Source organism: Marmota monax, unplaced genomic scaffold, assembly GCF_021218885.2.
Source record: "Marmota monax isolate L192 unplaced genomic scaffold, Marmota_monax_Labrador192_F-V1.1 WCK01_AAM20220418_F8-fsc00097, whole genome shotgun sequence".
Lineage (NCBI taxonomy): Eukaryota > Metazoa > Chordata > Mammalia > Rodentia > Sciuridae > Marmota > Marmota monax.
In genome coordinates, this window is record NW_026694162.1 from 4,904,374 (window position 1) to 4,921,821 (window position 17,448).

Below are 17,448 nucleotides of genomic sequence, written 5' to 3' on the forward strand. Positions count from 1 at the left end.
TGCTGTTTTCTTAATGGAAAAATACTAACATTTCAGTGCAAGGTACTTAAATGTTATTTCTGAATATTTTATTAATATTTAAAAGATTTTATAGTAAAAAATTTTGAAATTTTTGCCATGGGGCAGATACAGATATAAAACTACCACCTTCTGTATCAATGTAGTATTTATTCTTCAAGGTATCTGAAATTCACTAATATCTCAGGGAATATTATTGATCATTGTTACCTGAGTCCTATTAGATGATATCAGAAATGACAAGATCTGACTAATTCAATGAAATTTCATTTAATAAGTATATTTAAATTTATGTCTTTCCCAAACAGCATTTTAATTACATTCAAATTGTATTCACTTTAAATACCAACAAGTCCATTACTTACATATAGAGCTAGACATTAGGAAACAGAATATTAAAACAAATTTTATTCTTTAGAAGTCCTTCCAAATTTAGAACACTATGAACTACTAAGTAAATACCTTAAAAAGTATACATTATCAGGAAAACACAGTAAGAAAAGAAATGTAATACACATACACAATGGAACATAATTTACATAGGCTCAATTTACATGTATTCTCCAAGTACAAAAAAAAAAAAAAAAACCTAAGAACTACTAATACGGGCAAAAATCACAGCTGACAGTCTAAACTAATGCACCAATATACAATGTTTTCCCAGAGAAAGTAGAAGGGTTCTCAAGATTTTATGTTGACCCATGATTTTTCACTTCTTTGTTCTCAAATACAGAAGCAGATAACTTAGTTTTGTTTTTGTTTTTTGCCTTTAAGTAAGATTTATATCTTTTTATAACAATGACTCATATGAGAAGTACTATCAAATCTGTTGTTATGGAGTCGAGTGACCAAGACATTTCATTCATTTTTTCCTGTACCTCTAAATTTTCCCTTCAAAAAGCCTCTAAGGAAACTTCATCAACACTTCACAAAGACATCAAACTAAATACTGAGATAGCAAGAAATATGAGATTTGGCATTAGTGCATGTTTGCAAAAAATGGTAAAAATTCCCCACTTATTAAACCATAAATGCAAAAAAAGGGAGAAATTGAAAGATAAATGGAAGAAGGCATTTGGAATTGTAGTCCTTGTGAGCTTTAGTTTCAAAGACATATAGTAACCAAACTACCAATAACTGCTGAGCACTTTTTAAAATGTGTATAAATTTGTTTGAATTTTTAACTTGTATAAATCAAGTTTCTGTAACCAAAACAAAGTGGTCATAATTACTGTGTTCACAAAAGAGGTATGTGAAGGTTTTTACATGAGAGGAACAAAGGAAGAGGTATGGTGAACATCAGGATAAAACAGGCACATCCAGGAATGAAACTTAACACTTAATCTGATCTGATCAAAACCAGGAAGGAACTCTGCCTTTCTTCAGATATAACTGCATTCATAATCACAGAAAAAGAATATCCCTCCCTTTTTTCTTAATGCATCTGAGGTTAAAAATGGCAGAATAAATAGCCCTTAATTAACACCCACTATTTTTAGAATTTTGTTGTTTTTATATGATAAATATTAAGAGTTGTCTCCTCTAAAATGGTGCTCACATGTACTGATATATTCAGGCCTGTCCTGCATTAAAAAGTCATAAGCAAGTGTTGTAATGAAATCATTTAAAGAAATGTTTAGCTTCAAATTAAGTTTTTTAAAAATAATTACTGTTGTGCCAAATAGTTGAAACTACTACTATTTTATTCATTATAAACATATAATTAACATTACATAATCATTCCCAATGGTCACTACAAAAAACTTAAAAGATCCTTTTCTCTTATAAATTAAGATGGTAATTCTGAAGCAACACTCTAAACCAGAAAAACCCATTCATGGCGCACGCACAACCTTATCTCAGTTTTTGAAAGTGCATTCAGTGGTTATAATACGTATGATGTTCTCATATGTATTATAAGAATTCTGGAAGAATAAAAAAAAAAAAGATAAATAATCTGAAGGTCATCCTAGTGGTAACAAACATTGCCGTACTTGAAGTCAAGCATGGTATAAACCTAAGTGTCAATCAGTTGTGGTTTTTTCTCCCAATGGAAGGCGTTCCCATAACTGGAGCAACTGTTCACCAACTTGAGGTTCCAGTTCCTAAGTAAATGAAAAGTCAAAATAAATATAAAAAAGAAGTGGAATGAAAATATTTTTTAGTCACCAAAATCCATACTAATAAGAATGTTAAAAAGAAATCACTTTAAATTTCATTTTTCTACCAGGACATGCTAAAATCCTATGGTCCACATTATTTTAATTCTTTGCTTTAAGATATATGAAGTAACCACAATCTGAAAATACCTCAGCTTTTGTGACAAAATGGACAAATTTTCATAGAGTTTTCCTAGGATTCTGTCTATCTAGAAATAATGGATTTTGTTTTGTTTTTAGAACAGATTTAGCAAAAGCACTCAACTTGAACTTCCAAAGGCTTATTGTGAAATCTAGCCTAATCAGATGTTCTCAGGTCTTTTTCAAGAAACTTTCTTATCTTAGGAACTATTTAAATTAAATTTATTTCAATATCATTATTATAAAATATTATGGAAGTGAAAAGAATGTCACTTTATAGTCCTCCAACAGCATGAGTAATAAAAAAAAAAAAAAAAAACTAACACCTTTCCCATGGTGATGAGAAATGGGACACAAAGACTCAAATAAATAATTAGCTGTGAGATCTTAGTAGGCAAAACGAATCTCCGAGTCTCTTTTCTTTTACATAAAATTTGACTAATAACTCCCTTTATTTCTAAGAACTAATAAGCTATATAAAGCAGCAAGCATTGGTGTTTGGTGCTATATGTTAATTCCCACCACTGGGATTGGCTTAAAACGCTCATAAACAGCATCACCAAGGCAAACAAAATGTAATAAAAACAAAGGCTAGTAGAATATTAAAAGATTGTTTATTCACGTTACATAGTTAAAACTGAAAAGAAGTTAAATACTATCGTTATTTGAGACTTAAATCAAATGACCTCAGGATTACACTCAGCTTTTTTTTTTTTTTTCAAGTTTTTCCTTCTGGCAAGTTCTTTGTGGTTGTTATTATTGTTGTTCTTTTTAGATATACATGACAGTAGAGTGTATTTTGACATATTAGGCATACATGGAGTATAACTTATTATAATTAGGATCCCATTCTTGCAGTTATACATGATGTGGAGTTTCACTGGTCATGTATTCACATATGAACATAGGGAAAGTTAGGTCCTATTTGCACTCAGTTTTAATCATTTCTTAGTGAGTAAGACAACAGAAACCTCCATGAAATGACTTTTTTGAAAGACTTCCTGTAAGCAATTACAGTAAGAAGCAAAATTTATGAAATGTTAAAAAAGCAATGAACTACATAAGACACATTTTCAATCAACTTTTACACCAGCTCTATTGTATATCAAAATGTTTTCCATGTACACATGGAATATATAATTTGTATTTGCACATTTTCTCCTCTAAGCACTAATAGCAAAAGAAAAGAAAATATTTAAATGCCAGTGTATACCTGCCCATCTCTGCTTATCTGTACTTTTTTGTTGTCATTCCAAGGATTTAGTAGATGGTGTGCAAATTGAAAGGGAAGGCTTTCTTTTCGTATCCACTCCACCTTAAATACTCCTCCTAGTCCAGCTGAGCCCCAGTCCTGGCTCTTCTCCCTTCCTATCTCAGAAGACATCCTGGAAAATCCCTGTAGGTAAAATTAGGGGGAAAGGGTAGAGGCAGGATGATATTAAAATATATAAATTTATCTGCTAAGGCTGAGTTTTTAAATTTTAAGGTAAAGATGTAATATGAAAGTAATGTACACTCAAAAAAACAACAAAAGACCTACTTTGTGATTTTTTTTTATATAAGGATTTATTGCTAAATATTAGAGGAAAGACCAATTCTAGCCTAATTCCAAATATTAACAGTTTACAAATAATATATCAATAGTTCTAAGCCCACATTATCATATAACAAGTATAATCAAACCTCTTAACTTTTATTTCTAAAAATTATAATGAATATCAAATAGCAAATTCATTATTTTGTAAATTCAGATGTATAGTAAGTCAAGAAGAGTTACAAAACATGGTTTCTTCATTATTAATACTTTCTTGGCCTATTTAATTTAAGCATAACCAAAAGGTCATGCTTCTCATTATTTTTAATCCACAGAGAACTAGTAATCCAAAATTGTCTTCAGAAGAAAAAACTGTTCATCTAGAAAAGCTGTGATAAGACAAGGCAAAAACAAAGAGATTCCAGTTCTAGCACCCCTTGAAGAGATGTAAAACATTCCTAATCCTTAATTAAGAAAAAGGCTTTTCTTGCCTTATGATGCAATAAAAAGCCAGATTTTGTTTTCTTTTTATCTGTATGGTGTAACCTACAGCCAGAACAAGCTCATTTTACTGTTTCAGGATGGCTCACCTGGAAATGTCCAGATCCTTGAACAGAAAATACCAAGTAAACCATGCTGCTCTCCCAAAAGGCTCGATTTAGCTTCCGCTCATTACTAGGGGTTGTAGACCAGATACCTTTTTGTTGAGAAATTTCAAGGTTTCTCAGATTGCTACTCTTCATTATGAAGTATCGAATAGGCATGTTTGGTCTTGGTGAAGGAGATTTTGAGCCCTATAAGAGAATGCATAAGTTCTTGAAAGGTAAATTGACCTTTCAAAACCAATGGCTCCATTAAATAACATCTTCAAAAACAAATAAACTAAATATTTTACCAAATATTCAACAAAGGCAAATAGCTCTATCATGCCTGAAAATCTACACAAGGCCCAATCAAATTGAAGTTAAAGAGTCAAAAACAAGTACTCATTTTCAAAGCATACAAAATGCCTCGTCAGGAAAGTATCCTGGATTATCAACTTTAATTTATATTCCGTTTGAATTTCCAGAAAATGCTTTAATGAACTTTCAAATTCTGAAAGCAAAACTAAGATTACTCCAGCTTACTTTTGGAGGCAGTTTCCAGGTAACAAAGAGAAGCTCAAAAGAGTCCAGTAGTCTCACTGAATTGCAAATGCAGAGATAAGAGGTTATAGACCAAGATAGCTATAATTTACATGGCAAGGTATTAGATGGAAGGGAGTTGCACAGAAAGCAAGCTCCAGAGGAACTGCATAAAATTTTAGCTAAGTACTAACCAGAATATAACTGAAGGGGAAAAAAAGATATGCTAGAGCTAGGAAAGCAATCAACCAAATAATTCCCACAGCTCACACATGGCTGGTAATATATCATGTTATCTTCAGCCAGAACAGACACATCATGACACGGCAAAGATACACAAAAGGGTCATAACTTAGTACCAGAACTAGATTAATACTAAAATGAAGACTGCTGTGAACCTACTCTAATACTGTTTACAATCAAACCACAAAAGAATTAAATTGATTGAAATTAAACTATATAACAAAATAAAAACTAACACTAAGGGAATACAACAAAAATCTACCAGCCAAACAAATCGATAAGAAATAGAAAGAAAATGGAGAGTATGACCTACAACCAGGGGAAAAAAAAAAACAGATATGGCAGATTTAGGAGACATGAATTTAAAAGAAGCTATTATAAATGTGTTCACAATGTTCTAGAAGGCAGAAGAAGTCATGAACATTACTAAGAGAAATAGAAGCTATTTTTTGAAGACGCAAAGGAAACTTCTAGAGATAAAAATATAATATTTGAATACACATTGTAAAGAATGAAAGGTAGGTAAGACACCAAAATTAAAAATATCAGTAAACATAGGGACACAACAATAAAAATATCCAAAATAAAGCAAAAAGAGAAAAATGACTGACAAAAACTAAGAGATTATTTCTGACCTGCAGAAAGAAATCAATTGTGTATCCAGAGTTCCCCAAAAGAGGTTTACCCTTTTGGGTAAAGAGATGAAAAATATGTAAAGTTATAGTAGTCATAAATTTCTAAAATTGATGAATATTATAAATAGATAAACTAAAAAACATAAATAGAACCAGACCAAGTCATATAAAAAAATCAAATTGCTGAAAATAAGTTAAAAAGAGGAAATCTTAAAAGCAGTAAGAGGGGCTGGGGATGTGGCTCAAGTGGTAGCGCGCTCGCCTGGCATGCATTCAGCCCGGGTTCGATCCTCAGCACCACATACAAACAAAGATGTTGGGTCCGCCAAAAACTAAAAAATAAATATTGAAAAACTCTCTCTCTCTCTCTTTCTCTCTCTCTCTCTCCCTCTCTCCTTAAAAAAAATTTTTTTTAAAAAAGAAGTAAGAGGGAAAAAGACTATACTAACAATAGTAAGAATGACAATCAATTTCCCATCAGGAACTATGTAAAGCAGAAGAAAATGGAGTGACTTCTTTACAGTAATGAAAGGAAATTGCTGTCAACTTAGAATTTTCTACACAGTACAACTATCTTCCAAAAATAAAAAAGACTGATATCAAAACTATACAAAGATAACACAAAAAGATATTATAGAACACTATCCCTTCATGAACAAAACTCACGTAACAAATTTTTGATTTAACAAAATCAAATCCAGTAATATAAAAAAGATAATATCATGATCAAGTGATGTTTAAACATAATCAATGAAATCTACCATATTACCAGACAAAAAGGAGAATTATGCTATCATTTCAGATAACAGATGTAGAAAAAAAGCTCTGAACATAATTCAACACTTATTCACAATAAAAACTCACAGCAAACTAGATCCAAAAGTCTTACAATTACATCATGCTAAATGATAAAAGACTTAATGTTTTCCCCCTAAAATCAAAGCAGAGAAGTCTGTTCAACATTTAATTCAACATTTTATTAGAGGCTCTAGCCAGAAAAAAATGAGGCCAAAACGAAAAAACAGAAATCAGATTAGAAGGGAAAAACTTATAACTGTGTTTATTAACAGATAGATGGCATTAGCTAAGCACAGTAGCACATGCCTATAGTTCAAGTTATTCAGGAGGCTGAGGCAGGAGGATTGACATGAGCCCAGGTAACACAGGAAGACCATGTCTCCAAACAAAACAAAACAAAACAGATGGCATGACTATCCATGTAGAAAATTCTGAGACACTTACATAAAAAGCTAACAGAATAAGTGAAGTAAGTAAGGTCTTCAGGATAAAAATACACAAGAAACCTCAGAAATTAAATTTTTTTTTTAAAAAATCAATCATGCAAAAACATGAAATACTAATAATAAATTTAACAAAAAAGTTATAGTATCTGCACTGAGATCTATAAAACGCTGAGGAAAAAATTTTAAACATATAGACAAACATACCATGCTTCTGAATTAAAGACTTAAAACATGTTAACTATTGATTTGTTTCAAAGTATCTAAAATTCAATGCAATATCACTTGAAATACTAAAAAAAAAATCTGTAAAACATGGAAGGCTTTCTTGAATTTACATAAAAATATGAAGGACCTAAAATAATCAAAACTATTTTAAAAAAATGAGCAAACAGACAAAATATTAACCAATATCAAGATTCACCATAATGTTATATAATCTAATCAATGTATTATTAGCAAACGGAGAAAAAATGTGAGAAAAAACATATATATGCACGCGCGCATACACACTCACACACACACACACACACACACACATATAATCTCAGTGAAACTGAACAGAGTTCAATAAACAGACCCCAAATTTATTTTTTACATAGGCGCCAAAGTAATTCAATAGAAAAAAAGGTAATGTTTTCAACAAATGGTACTGGAACAATTGTATAGGCAAAAGTCAAAACATGATCATAAAGAAAAGTTAACTTGAAATAGATTATATATCTAAATGTAAGAGTACCAACCATAAAACTACAAAATTTCTAGAAGACAGGAAAAATCTTTGTTATCTTGGGTTGCACAAAAAATAGTAATCATGAGGCTAGGGTTGTAGCTCAGCAGTAGAGTGCTTGCCTAGCAAGCCCTGGGTTCGATCCTAAGCACCAATAAAAATAAATAAATAAAATAACGGTATAAAAAATTATTCATAAAAAAATAGTAATCATAAGCAAAAAGTGATGAAATAGATTCAATCAAAATCAAAAAACAGGAGCTGGGGCTATAGCTCAGTGGTAGAGTGCTTGCCTAGCATGTGTGAGGCACTGGGTTCAATCCGCAGCACCACATAAAAATAAAAACACATAAAGTAAAGGCATGTTGTCCATTAAAAAAAAAAAATCAAAACCATTTGCTCTTTGAAAGACACCGTTAAGAAAATGAAGAATCAAGTCAAAGATTGACAGAAATAAAGTTACAAAGGAGATACAACTAAGACTCATACACTGAATATATATAGGAAATTCACTCAATAAAAGACAACCAATAAATAATAACAAAAAAATGAACAAAAATTTAAATAGACACTTCCCCATGGACTATATACATAGGATAGCAAATAAGCATGAGAAAAGATGCAGAATATCATTAGTCACTGGAGAAATACAAACTAAAACTATAATGGCCTATCACAATACATACCCTATAATAATCAAAATTACAAGGACTAATAAAGCCAAGTTTTGTCAAGGAATATAGAGGAAATGGAAGACTGCTGAATAGAATGCAAAAATGCCATTTTAGAAAATATGAGATGGTTTCTTGTAAAGTTAAGAATACCTTTACTATTCAAATCAACAATCCTATTTCTAGGTATCCAGTCCAAAATAGAAAACACATTTACATGCAGACTTGTATTCAAATATTACATCAGCTTTATTCATAATAGCAAACAAAAAACAAAACAAAAAATTAGAAACAACCCAAATATCCATCAACTGGACAACTACCCAGAAATAAAAGTAATTAATAATACACTTAGTAATGTGGATGAATTTCAAAAGCACTGTATTAAATGAAATAAATCAGACACAAAACTAGGAAATTCTAGAAAAGGCAAAGCTCAAGGGACAAAGAACAGTCAGTGGAAAGTTTCCAAGGCCTAGGTTGATGGGAATGTTTTCTGTACATGACTGTGATGCAGATACACAATTATGCATTTGTTGAAATTCACTAAATTGCAGTTTACACCGGCAAATTTTATAATATGTAAATTATACTTAAAGTATATTAAAAGAAGACAAAAAATTCAAACCCTAAGAATGCAAATTCAGAAAAACATTTCTATTCTTTCCATTGAATGAAAGTGTTTTAGCAAACATTTTCAACAAACCACAAACCCCTAATCAAATACTTACTTAATCAGGTACTCAGGAAAGTTAAAAGTTAACATATTCTGAACATATAAATAAATTCTATTACAATATTTTTAAGTGATAGTTTTCAGTTCCTTAAAAACATCTCATATATTCCTATCCCTAATCTATCTTCTCCATTTTATTTTTTTAATTTATATATTTTAATATAATTATTGAACTGTAAAAATCAAATAATGAAATGAAACTTTTCAATTCTGAAATTATAAACCAAAATTATTTTAAATTAAGACAATCTTTTGTTCTTTGTTTTAACCCAAAAGCTTCTAAAGAAACAATGAGCTGCCTACCTATATGACATTAATGAATCGTTAGTCTTAAAATAAATTATTTGGCAAGCAGGAAACTAAAAAACATACTCAAAGTGTCGTCAGTATGCCAGCCTCAATTTTTCAGAGTTGATAATTTAAAAAAATAGAAATGTTTATAATTTTGAAAAATATGTAACATCAGTAGTGCTACAAATGAGTTCCTTACTACATCTACTTTTAGATACTTTACCTTCCCTGAAGATGGAGGAGAAGGACTAGCACAAGGACTGGGGTAACTACTGCTGTCTGTAGATTTCACAGAAGATTGATCTGATCGGTCATCAGTGCTTCGTTTAGGATGTAAAATTCCTCTATCTTTGTACTTTTGAGGTGGGTGTAATGCTGGAGATGGAGATTTCATCAATACTCTTGAGCAAGGAGGAAGCAAATATCAATTATATTTAAGTTTGTAATACAAAGCTGATGCTATTTCAGTCAAAAGTCCCAATGACATTATGATGTATGGAATAGTATTTTTTAAAAGGAATCTAATTTTCTATTATGTTTAAAAGCTCAGAAATAACGGAACTTGGCTGTGAAGTATAGCTCAGTAGTACGGTGCTTAACTAGCATGCATAAGGCCCTGGCTGGATCTCCAGCACAGGAAAAAAAGAAAAAGAAAAGGAATTAGCTGGGCTATATGAGTATACTTTAAAAAATGAATACTGCTTTGACTTACTCCAAGCCTCGATTGGCCACATTTTGGCATTATGCCAAGGTTGAGCTCGTTCCTCTGAGATCCCTACAGCTATTCAGAGCCTGAAAAAAATAGTCAATAGTGCTCAAACTGGTAGCTTCAAACAGCTTACAGTTAAGGGGAAAACTCATTTCTAGAAGTACTAAAAGGAAAAGGCTCAATTTTCTTATATAAAGGAAGCTGTGCTGAATGGTTTGGTGGCTACTGAAGTATGGATGTGGTTTTATATCGGAGAGATCATAGGCAAGCGTGGCATCGTTGGCTATAACGTTTGAAGACCTATCTTTAACATCTGATTATATTTGATTTATCATTTGAGTTTTCTTGGACCATATATGATCAGATTGCTATCTGAATAAAGATGTATCAGAATAAGAAAAAAAATGAAGTAAAATATACATTTTAAATGATCTATTAAGATCAGAAAGGTTATTAAGTAAAATAGATTTTAAAAGCCTACTAAAATTACAGTGTGGTAAAGTGAAAAGAATGCTGGACTAGAGTTAGGAGATACAGATTTCTAGAACAGTACTAAGTTTACAACAAACACCATGTGATCCTGAGCAACTCTCTTATCTGTGCTTTAATTTATCAGCTAAATTAAAGGATTATTCGAAGTAAACTCTAAGATTCTTCTAATCAAAGATTCTATGAATAAGTGCCACAACCATGTCACTCAGAAATTTTACAATTTTTTTTTAAAGTATGAGTTTTTGTGGTACAACCATACATTAAGTATTTCCTGGTCACAATATAAAGCTCACAACATCACCTATAAAATATTCTTGACAAAACAGTGTATCTAATCAAGCCTTGACAGATAGCTTCCAGTTTACACAAAATACACAGAGTATAAGAATAAATGTTGCCAAGAGGAAACAAAGAGACAAACCAAGAATGTGGGGTATCTCATAGTGTCAGAGACCTTGACCTGTTTCTTCAAAAAGGTTGAGAAGAAATGCTCTAGGTCACAATAGACTCAAGAAACTTGAAAACCTAGTATAATCAATTCCTGGATGTGGATTTAAATAAATCCATAGTTTGAGATAACTGGGGAAATGTTAATTTTGAGGGGATTGGTGGCTACACTTCGACTGTACAGAAAAAAAAGTCTCTATTTTTAAGAGATGCATATGTAAACATAGAAGGGTAAAATGGCAAGATGTGTGGGATTTACTTTGAAATATGTAAAGCAAAAATGAAAAGAAGCAAGAACAAAAAAGCAAATTTTTTCAAACGGGAAAATCTTAGAAATTGTTCAAGCTAGACTATGGAGGTCACTGTGGAATTTCTTTTCTGTGTTTAATGATGGTTATAATAAATATAAAACCAGAAATATAAGTGTTCAATAATTCATAAGCTTCACTTGTCTTAAAATTATAATTACTCATCTCACTCCAGTAAGATTGGCAGCCATTATGAAGTCAAAAAACAACAAGTGCTGGCGAGGATGTGGGGAAAAGGGTACACTCATACATTGCTGGTGGGACTGCAGATTGGTGCAGCCAATTTGGAAAGCAGTATGGAGATTTCTTGGAAAGCTGGGAATGGAGCCACCATTTGACCCAGCTATTCCCCTTCTTGGTCTATTCCCTAAAGACCTAAAAAGAGCATGCTACAGGGACACTGCTACATCGATGTTCATAGCAGCACAGTTCACAATAGCAAGACTGTGGAACCAACCTAGATGCCCTTCAATAGACGAATGGATAAAAAAAATGTGGCATTTATACACAATGGAGTATTACTCTGCATTAAAAAATGACAAAATCATAGAATTTACAGGGAAATGGATGGCATTAGAGCAGATTATGCTAAGTGAAGCTAGCCAATCCCTAAAAAACAAATGCCAAATGTCTTCTTTGATATAAGGAGAGTAACTAAGATCAGAGTAGGGACGAAGAGCAGGAGAAGAAGATTAACATTTAACAGGGATGAGAGGTGGGAGGGAAAGGGAGAGAGAAGGGAAATTGCATGGTAATGGAAGGAGACCCTCAGGGTTATACAGTGGAGGGGGTAGAGAGAGAGGAGGGGAGGGGAGGGGAGCGGTGGGGAGGGGGGAGGGTAGAGGATGGGAAAGGCAGCGGAGCACAACAGACACTAGTATGGCAATATGTAAATCAATGGATGTGTAACTGATGTGATTCTGCAATCTGTGTATGGGGTGAAGGTGGGAGTTCATAACCCACTTGAATCAAAGTGTGGAATATGATAGGTCAAGAAATTTGTAATGTTTTGAACAACCCACAATAAAAAATTAAAAAAAAAAAATATAATTACTCTGTCTTCAAAACAAATTAAAGGAGCTTATCCCCATGTTTGCTTCTCTTAAAATATCTTAGAACAGGATTCTTTAACAAATGAAAGAAAATGGCTAAAAGCCTAAAAACATTAGCAATAAAATATATAATGAATGCACATATAAATTATTAACAAAAAAATATAAAGTGTAAAAACAACTCTTCAGGTATATTTTTCTCTAGTTAACTGAGGTCCAATTAATCACCTTGTTACAACCATCATTCTTGCCCTGGTAATTAATGGACCTGAAAATCCAGTGACAGAACCTAAATGAAGGTAAAATCTTATTGAAATTAAAATGGTTGGAGCTGGGGATGCAGCACAGTGGTAGAGCGCTTACCTAGCATACTCAAGGCCATAGGTTCAATCCCCAGCTCTGCCAAAAAGAAAAAATTAAAATGATGTTGTCAATGGAACTAAATGCCTAGTTTTGTGATTTTCAAATTGGTCTTGTGCTCTGAGAAGGATTCTAGATTTTCTCTCATGTATTCTTTCCCCAAAAATTTCATTCAAGAAGAAACAAAAAGTTCCCACCAACCTTTCACCTAAATGTTCATTTAAGAAGATTCTCATATAGATACAGTGGCAAAATTATTAACTTATTAGGAAAAAGGTTTGTCCTCTATCACCAAAATATTATTTATAAAATGATATTTTAAAAAATAACATTGGTATAATTTTAGGATGAAACATTGGCAAATGCTATTATTTAACAGTTTCCACATCAAGAAAATTTCATTAAAAGAAATTGTTACCTAATCTGTTACTCCCTTATAGTGAAAATTATAACTATAAATACCTTTTCCTAAGAAGCAATCCACTAATTTTATAGCTTTTCCCTTGAAAATAAATAATCCTACAGTAAAACAGTGATTACTAGAGGCAAGAAAGGTAAGGTGGGGGTGGAGTGAGTGCAGCTTGGAGGGAGGTTTGGCTTACTGGCACCAGAACAGATATTAATTATAAGTTCTAGTGTTCTACAGTACAGTAGGGTTGACTGAAGTTTATAATAAGCTATTATATATTTTATAAAGACTTAGAAGAAAGGAGTTTGAAGGGTCCAAACACAGAAATGATAGGAGATACAAATACTAATTACCCTGATTTGATCATTATATACATTGTTTCAATGTACTGAAACATTGCATTCAAAGCCCAAAATATGTACAATTGTTATGTTTTAATTAAAAAGAAAAAAATGCTTGGAAAACCAAAAGATGAAATAAATCTACCTAAGAGTCCTCACTCTATTCTTCACCATGCTACATGAACTCAAGGCCTTATCTATTAATACCACCAAAAGTCAAAAAAAAAAAAAAAAATGAAATCCTAACTGGTAAAAGAATGAAGAGTGGCAGGCAGCAACTTGCAAAGAAATGAAAAAGGTTGAGGCTAATAGCAATATCACATTTAAACAACGAATTTATAAAATAACCAGTTTCTAAATTATACTTTCTAATTTCACTTATTTTCTCGATTTCCCTATTTTTATTAAAATGAGCATGTATTGTTTTTATAAATGAAAAAAAAGGAAGCTTTATATATAAAGCTTCCAAGCTTAATTTCTCATGTCTAAAAATGTATGTGTGCCAGTATACAAATGCATTTACACACATATACTTAAAAGTGCTGCTATGGGACTAACAAGTTTTTATAAGGATAACAATACCACATAACAATTTCTATGGGAATGATTTCCCACATCCTAAACAACCAGTCTTCAAGAAAACTTCAGAACGATATTTTCAAAAGTGGGAGTGTCTTAAGCAGAAAATGAACTTTTTGAGTCTTTTTCTCAGTAGGGTCTAGACCAGAGAGAAAGGTTCAAGCTTATACATTGTAAGGTTTCTTAGAAAGTGGCTGAATTATTCCTAAACAACTTGGAAATCAAGTTTTTTTTTTTAATTTCTCTTTCACTGAAGTCTTAACAGACAAGTTTTATGCAAATATGCAAAATCTAATCAAAAGAAGGTATTAAAAACTCTACCTGAGCCTTGAAAAGTGTGTAAGCATCACATACCATTATTTATGGTTTCAGTTTTTTAACTATGAAATCATATTCTTACTACAGAGACTTTCTTCAAAAATATCAAACTTTGCCTCATCAGTAAGATTTATTTGTCAAATAATCAAATCGAACAGGGCAGAATTTTTTTAAACTGATATAAAAGTAACTAAAATTTGATACCAGCAAACAGCTCCATAACCAGAAATATTTCTGAATCATACCCAATGATCATTATAAACACTATTGTATTACTAAAATGCATTTTTACATTAAGAACTTCTTTTGTGTGTGTGGTGCTAGAGATCAAACACAGAGTCCATGCACACTAGGCAAGCACACTACCACTGAGTTACATGACCAACCCAAGAACTCTCTTAGTAACAACCATTTAATAAAATCATGACACCTTATTAACAATCATTTAAGAAATTTGGCACACATAATTGCAAAGTACTAGAAGCAACAAAAGAATTTGGCACATGTAACATGAAAACAATTTTTTTTACATGACAGTAAATTTGTAGATTATTTATTATAATGCCTTTCCCTATAAAATGCAAACTCTGTGAAGAAACAGATCTTATCTGTTTTGTTCTCTGCTATATACCTTACACCAAGGACAACAGGCATTCAATGTGTCACTGAATGAGTAAATTAAGTACTTTTATGTATGCTAGTCAGCAATACTGTTACTAGGTAAGGCTTATGGGAAAGTTGTTCTTTAAATGGACAGAGCCATTTATTTCTCACTGCGGAGAACAAGAAAATGTCACTTGATGTATATCAACTAAAATATATAATTTTTAAATGTTGCTATCATTCCTAAGAAATCTTAAATTTGTGAATTCCAGAAATGAAACATTGGAGTTTTTCCTGAAAAGAATAGCCTTATTAGATAACTCATAAGTATCAGTAGCTTAAAATCCTTCATACAGCTTAACACTTGTTAAAATTATATTTTACAAGTATAAAACTCTTTCAATCATATTATAATCCTTTTATGTAACCTAGATTTTAAGAAAATAATTATTAAATACTATAAATAATTCATTTTCTTGGAGAAAATCTCCTATTTAGATAGAATGTCATAAACTTACCTTTCTGCAGTAGTAGACTCATCGGAAAATTCATTATCTGCTGAACTTTTCCTACTATTATTTGATCTCCAAGATGATGCCAAAGGAAGTTCTTCTGAAGACATAGGTCTTGGCCTTTGGCCAATCCCAGATGGTTGTTGTAAACCCGCTGACTGTTCTTCAGTACTTAGAACGGCTATAATCGCTCTTATGGTAGCTTCATCAACTTGAGACCAAGGTTTACACGGAGCTCTCATTCGACGTAAAAATAAGCTATGCCACTTCTGTCTCAGTTGCAGCAGTAAACTGGCTGCCTATAACAAAAGTTTCCTCCACTCAAATAGATATAAGTAAAATTCATGTAACATATGCAAGATACTTATTAGCTAAGGTCTACAACTGTTTCCAAAGAACATATTTTATACTTCACACAATTTACTAATGTCATTAATTTTGTTGCATGAATCAAGTGAAATCTCTCGTTCATCATATTCTAAGCTTTTAAAGACACACAATCAAATCAAATAGTCTAATAAAAGAGACAGTAAACATTGGTTATGGTATAATGTAATCATTACTGAAAATGTAGTAGCAAAGCAAATAAAGAAAAATACACTTAATTCTATTGATGTCATACTTTAGTGTCTGCAGAACATCCAAATGATGGTGCCCACAAGGCAGCTGGATCATTGAAACACTTAAACTAGAAATACAAACTTGGGTACATCAGTGCATACACGGTTACTAAAGCTACACATAAAGACAAGGTTTGCAGGGATTGCGCAGAGAGTAAGAAGAAAAGAACAAGGCACAGAGAACTAGAGAATTTAAAGTTTAAGGTACAAACACATATGTGTATATGTACAAACACATATAGTCAGTGAACATCTTTAATTAAGTATACCTGGCATATAATAAAAGGCATATACATAAAGCATTTTTAAAAAGTCAATGAAACAACTCCAAAAGGAATAACAACAGAAGAAGAATTAAAGGTTAATGTGACACTAATTAATGATTAAAAAGTTGAGGCAGAAGTGAGGAAAGAAAAAACTGGAGAAGGTCAGATTTACAAAAAGGAGTTATTAACAGTGTTGATTATTAACGGTTATCAAAGACATACTGGTTTTGACAACATGGAGAAGACAGCTGACTTTGGCAAGTACCATTTCAGTAAAAAAAGGGTTGGTAGGAATGGGAATGCAACTACAGTGGGTTGGAATAATGAATGAATGCATGGAAATAAAGTAAACCTAGCTCGTGTTAATCACTGTTCACTTGGTTGAGCCCCAAAACAGATATAGAATGAGCTTTAAAAGTACAAGTGGAATTAAGGGAAGCCTTTGTCAAAAAATTTTATAATTTGAAAAGATATATTTATTCTTCCCTATTCAGAAGTATATGAAAAAAAGAAAACAACATATTCTCATTCAGAAACAGAGTTGTCCAAAATAAAGGAATTCTCATGTAACCAAATGCTCAATATTTTCTTACACATATACAAATATTCAAATATTTCTAATATGGTTTGAATGCTTTTGTATCCCCTCTAAAAATTAATGTTGCATTATTCACAATGCAACAGCATTTGAAGGTGTGGAACTGAAGAGATGACTAGAAAGACATGCTCTTACAAAAGAGGTTGATGAGACAGTTTATCCCTCTTGCACTTCCACCTTTTGCCATGTGAGAAAACAACATTTTTGTTGTCATTTTGGTAGAAGAGAGCAGCCCTTACCAGCACCTAGATCTTGGACTTCACAGCCTCTAGAAGTATGAAAAATAAATTTCTGTTCTTTATAAACTATCC

At 31.9% G+C, this 17,448-nt stretch overlaps 1 protein-coding gene across 3 annotated transcripts in view; it reads right to left on the reverse strand.

Moving 5' to 3' along the window:
- Positions 1 to 272: 272 nt before the first annotated feature.
- Ythdc2 (YTH N6-methyladenosine RNA binding protein C2) overlaps positions 273 to 17,448 on the reverse strand; it is an 80,729-nt gene continuing 63,553 nt past the window's right edge. For all 3 annotated transcript variants that reach the window (XM_058585984.1, XM_046465824.2, XM_046465825.1), the window contains exons 25-29: positions 15,660 to 15,952; positions 9,747 to 9,924; positions 4,443 to 4,646; positions 3,532 to 3,714; positions 273 to 2,123 (exon numbers count right to left, since the gene is read on the reverse strand). In XM_058585984.1, coding sequence (XP_058441967.1) covers positions 2,043 to 2,123; positions 3,532 to 3,714; positions 4,443 to 4,646; positions 9,747 to 9,924; positions 15,660 to 15,952 — 939 coding nt within the window. In that variant the 3' untranslated portion in view covers positions 273 to 2,042. The remainder of the gene's footprint in view (positions 2,124 to 3,531; positions 3,715 to 4,442; positions 4,647 to 9,746; positions 9,925 to 15,659; positions 15,953 to 17,448) is intronic.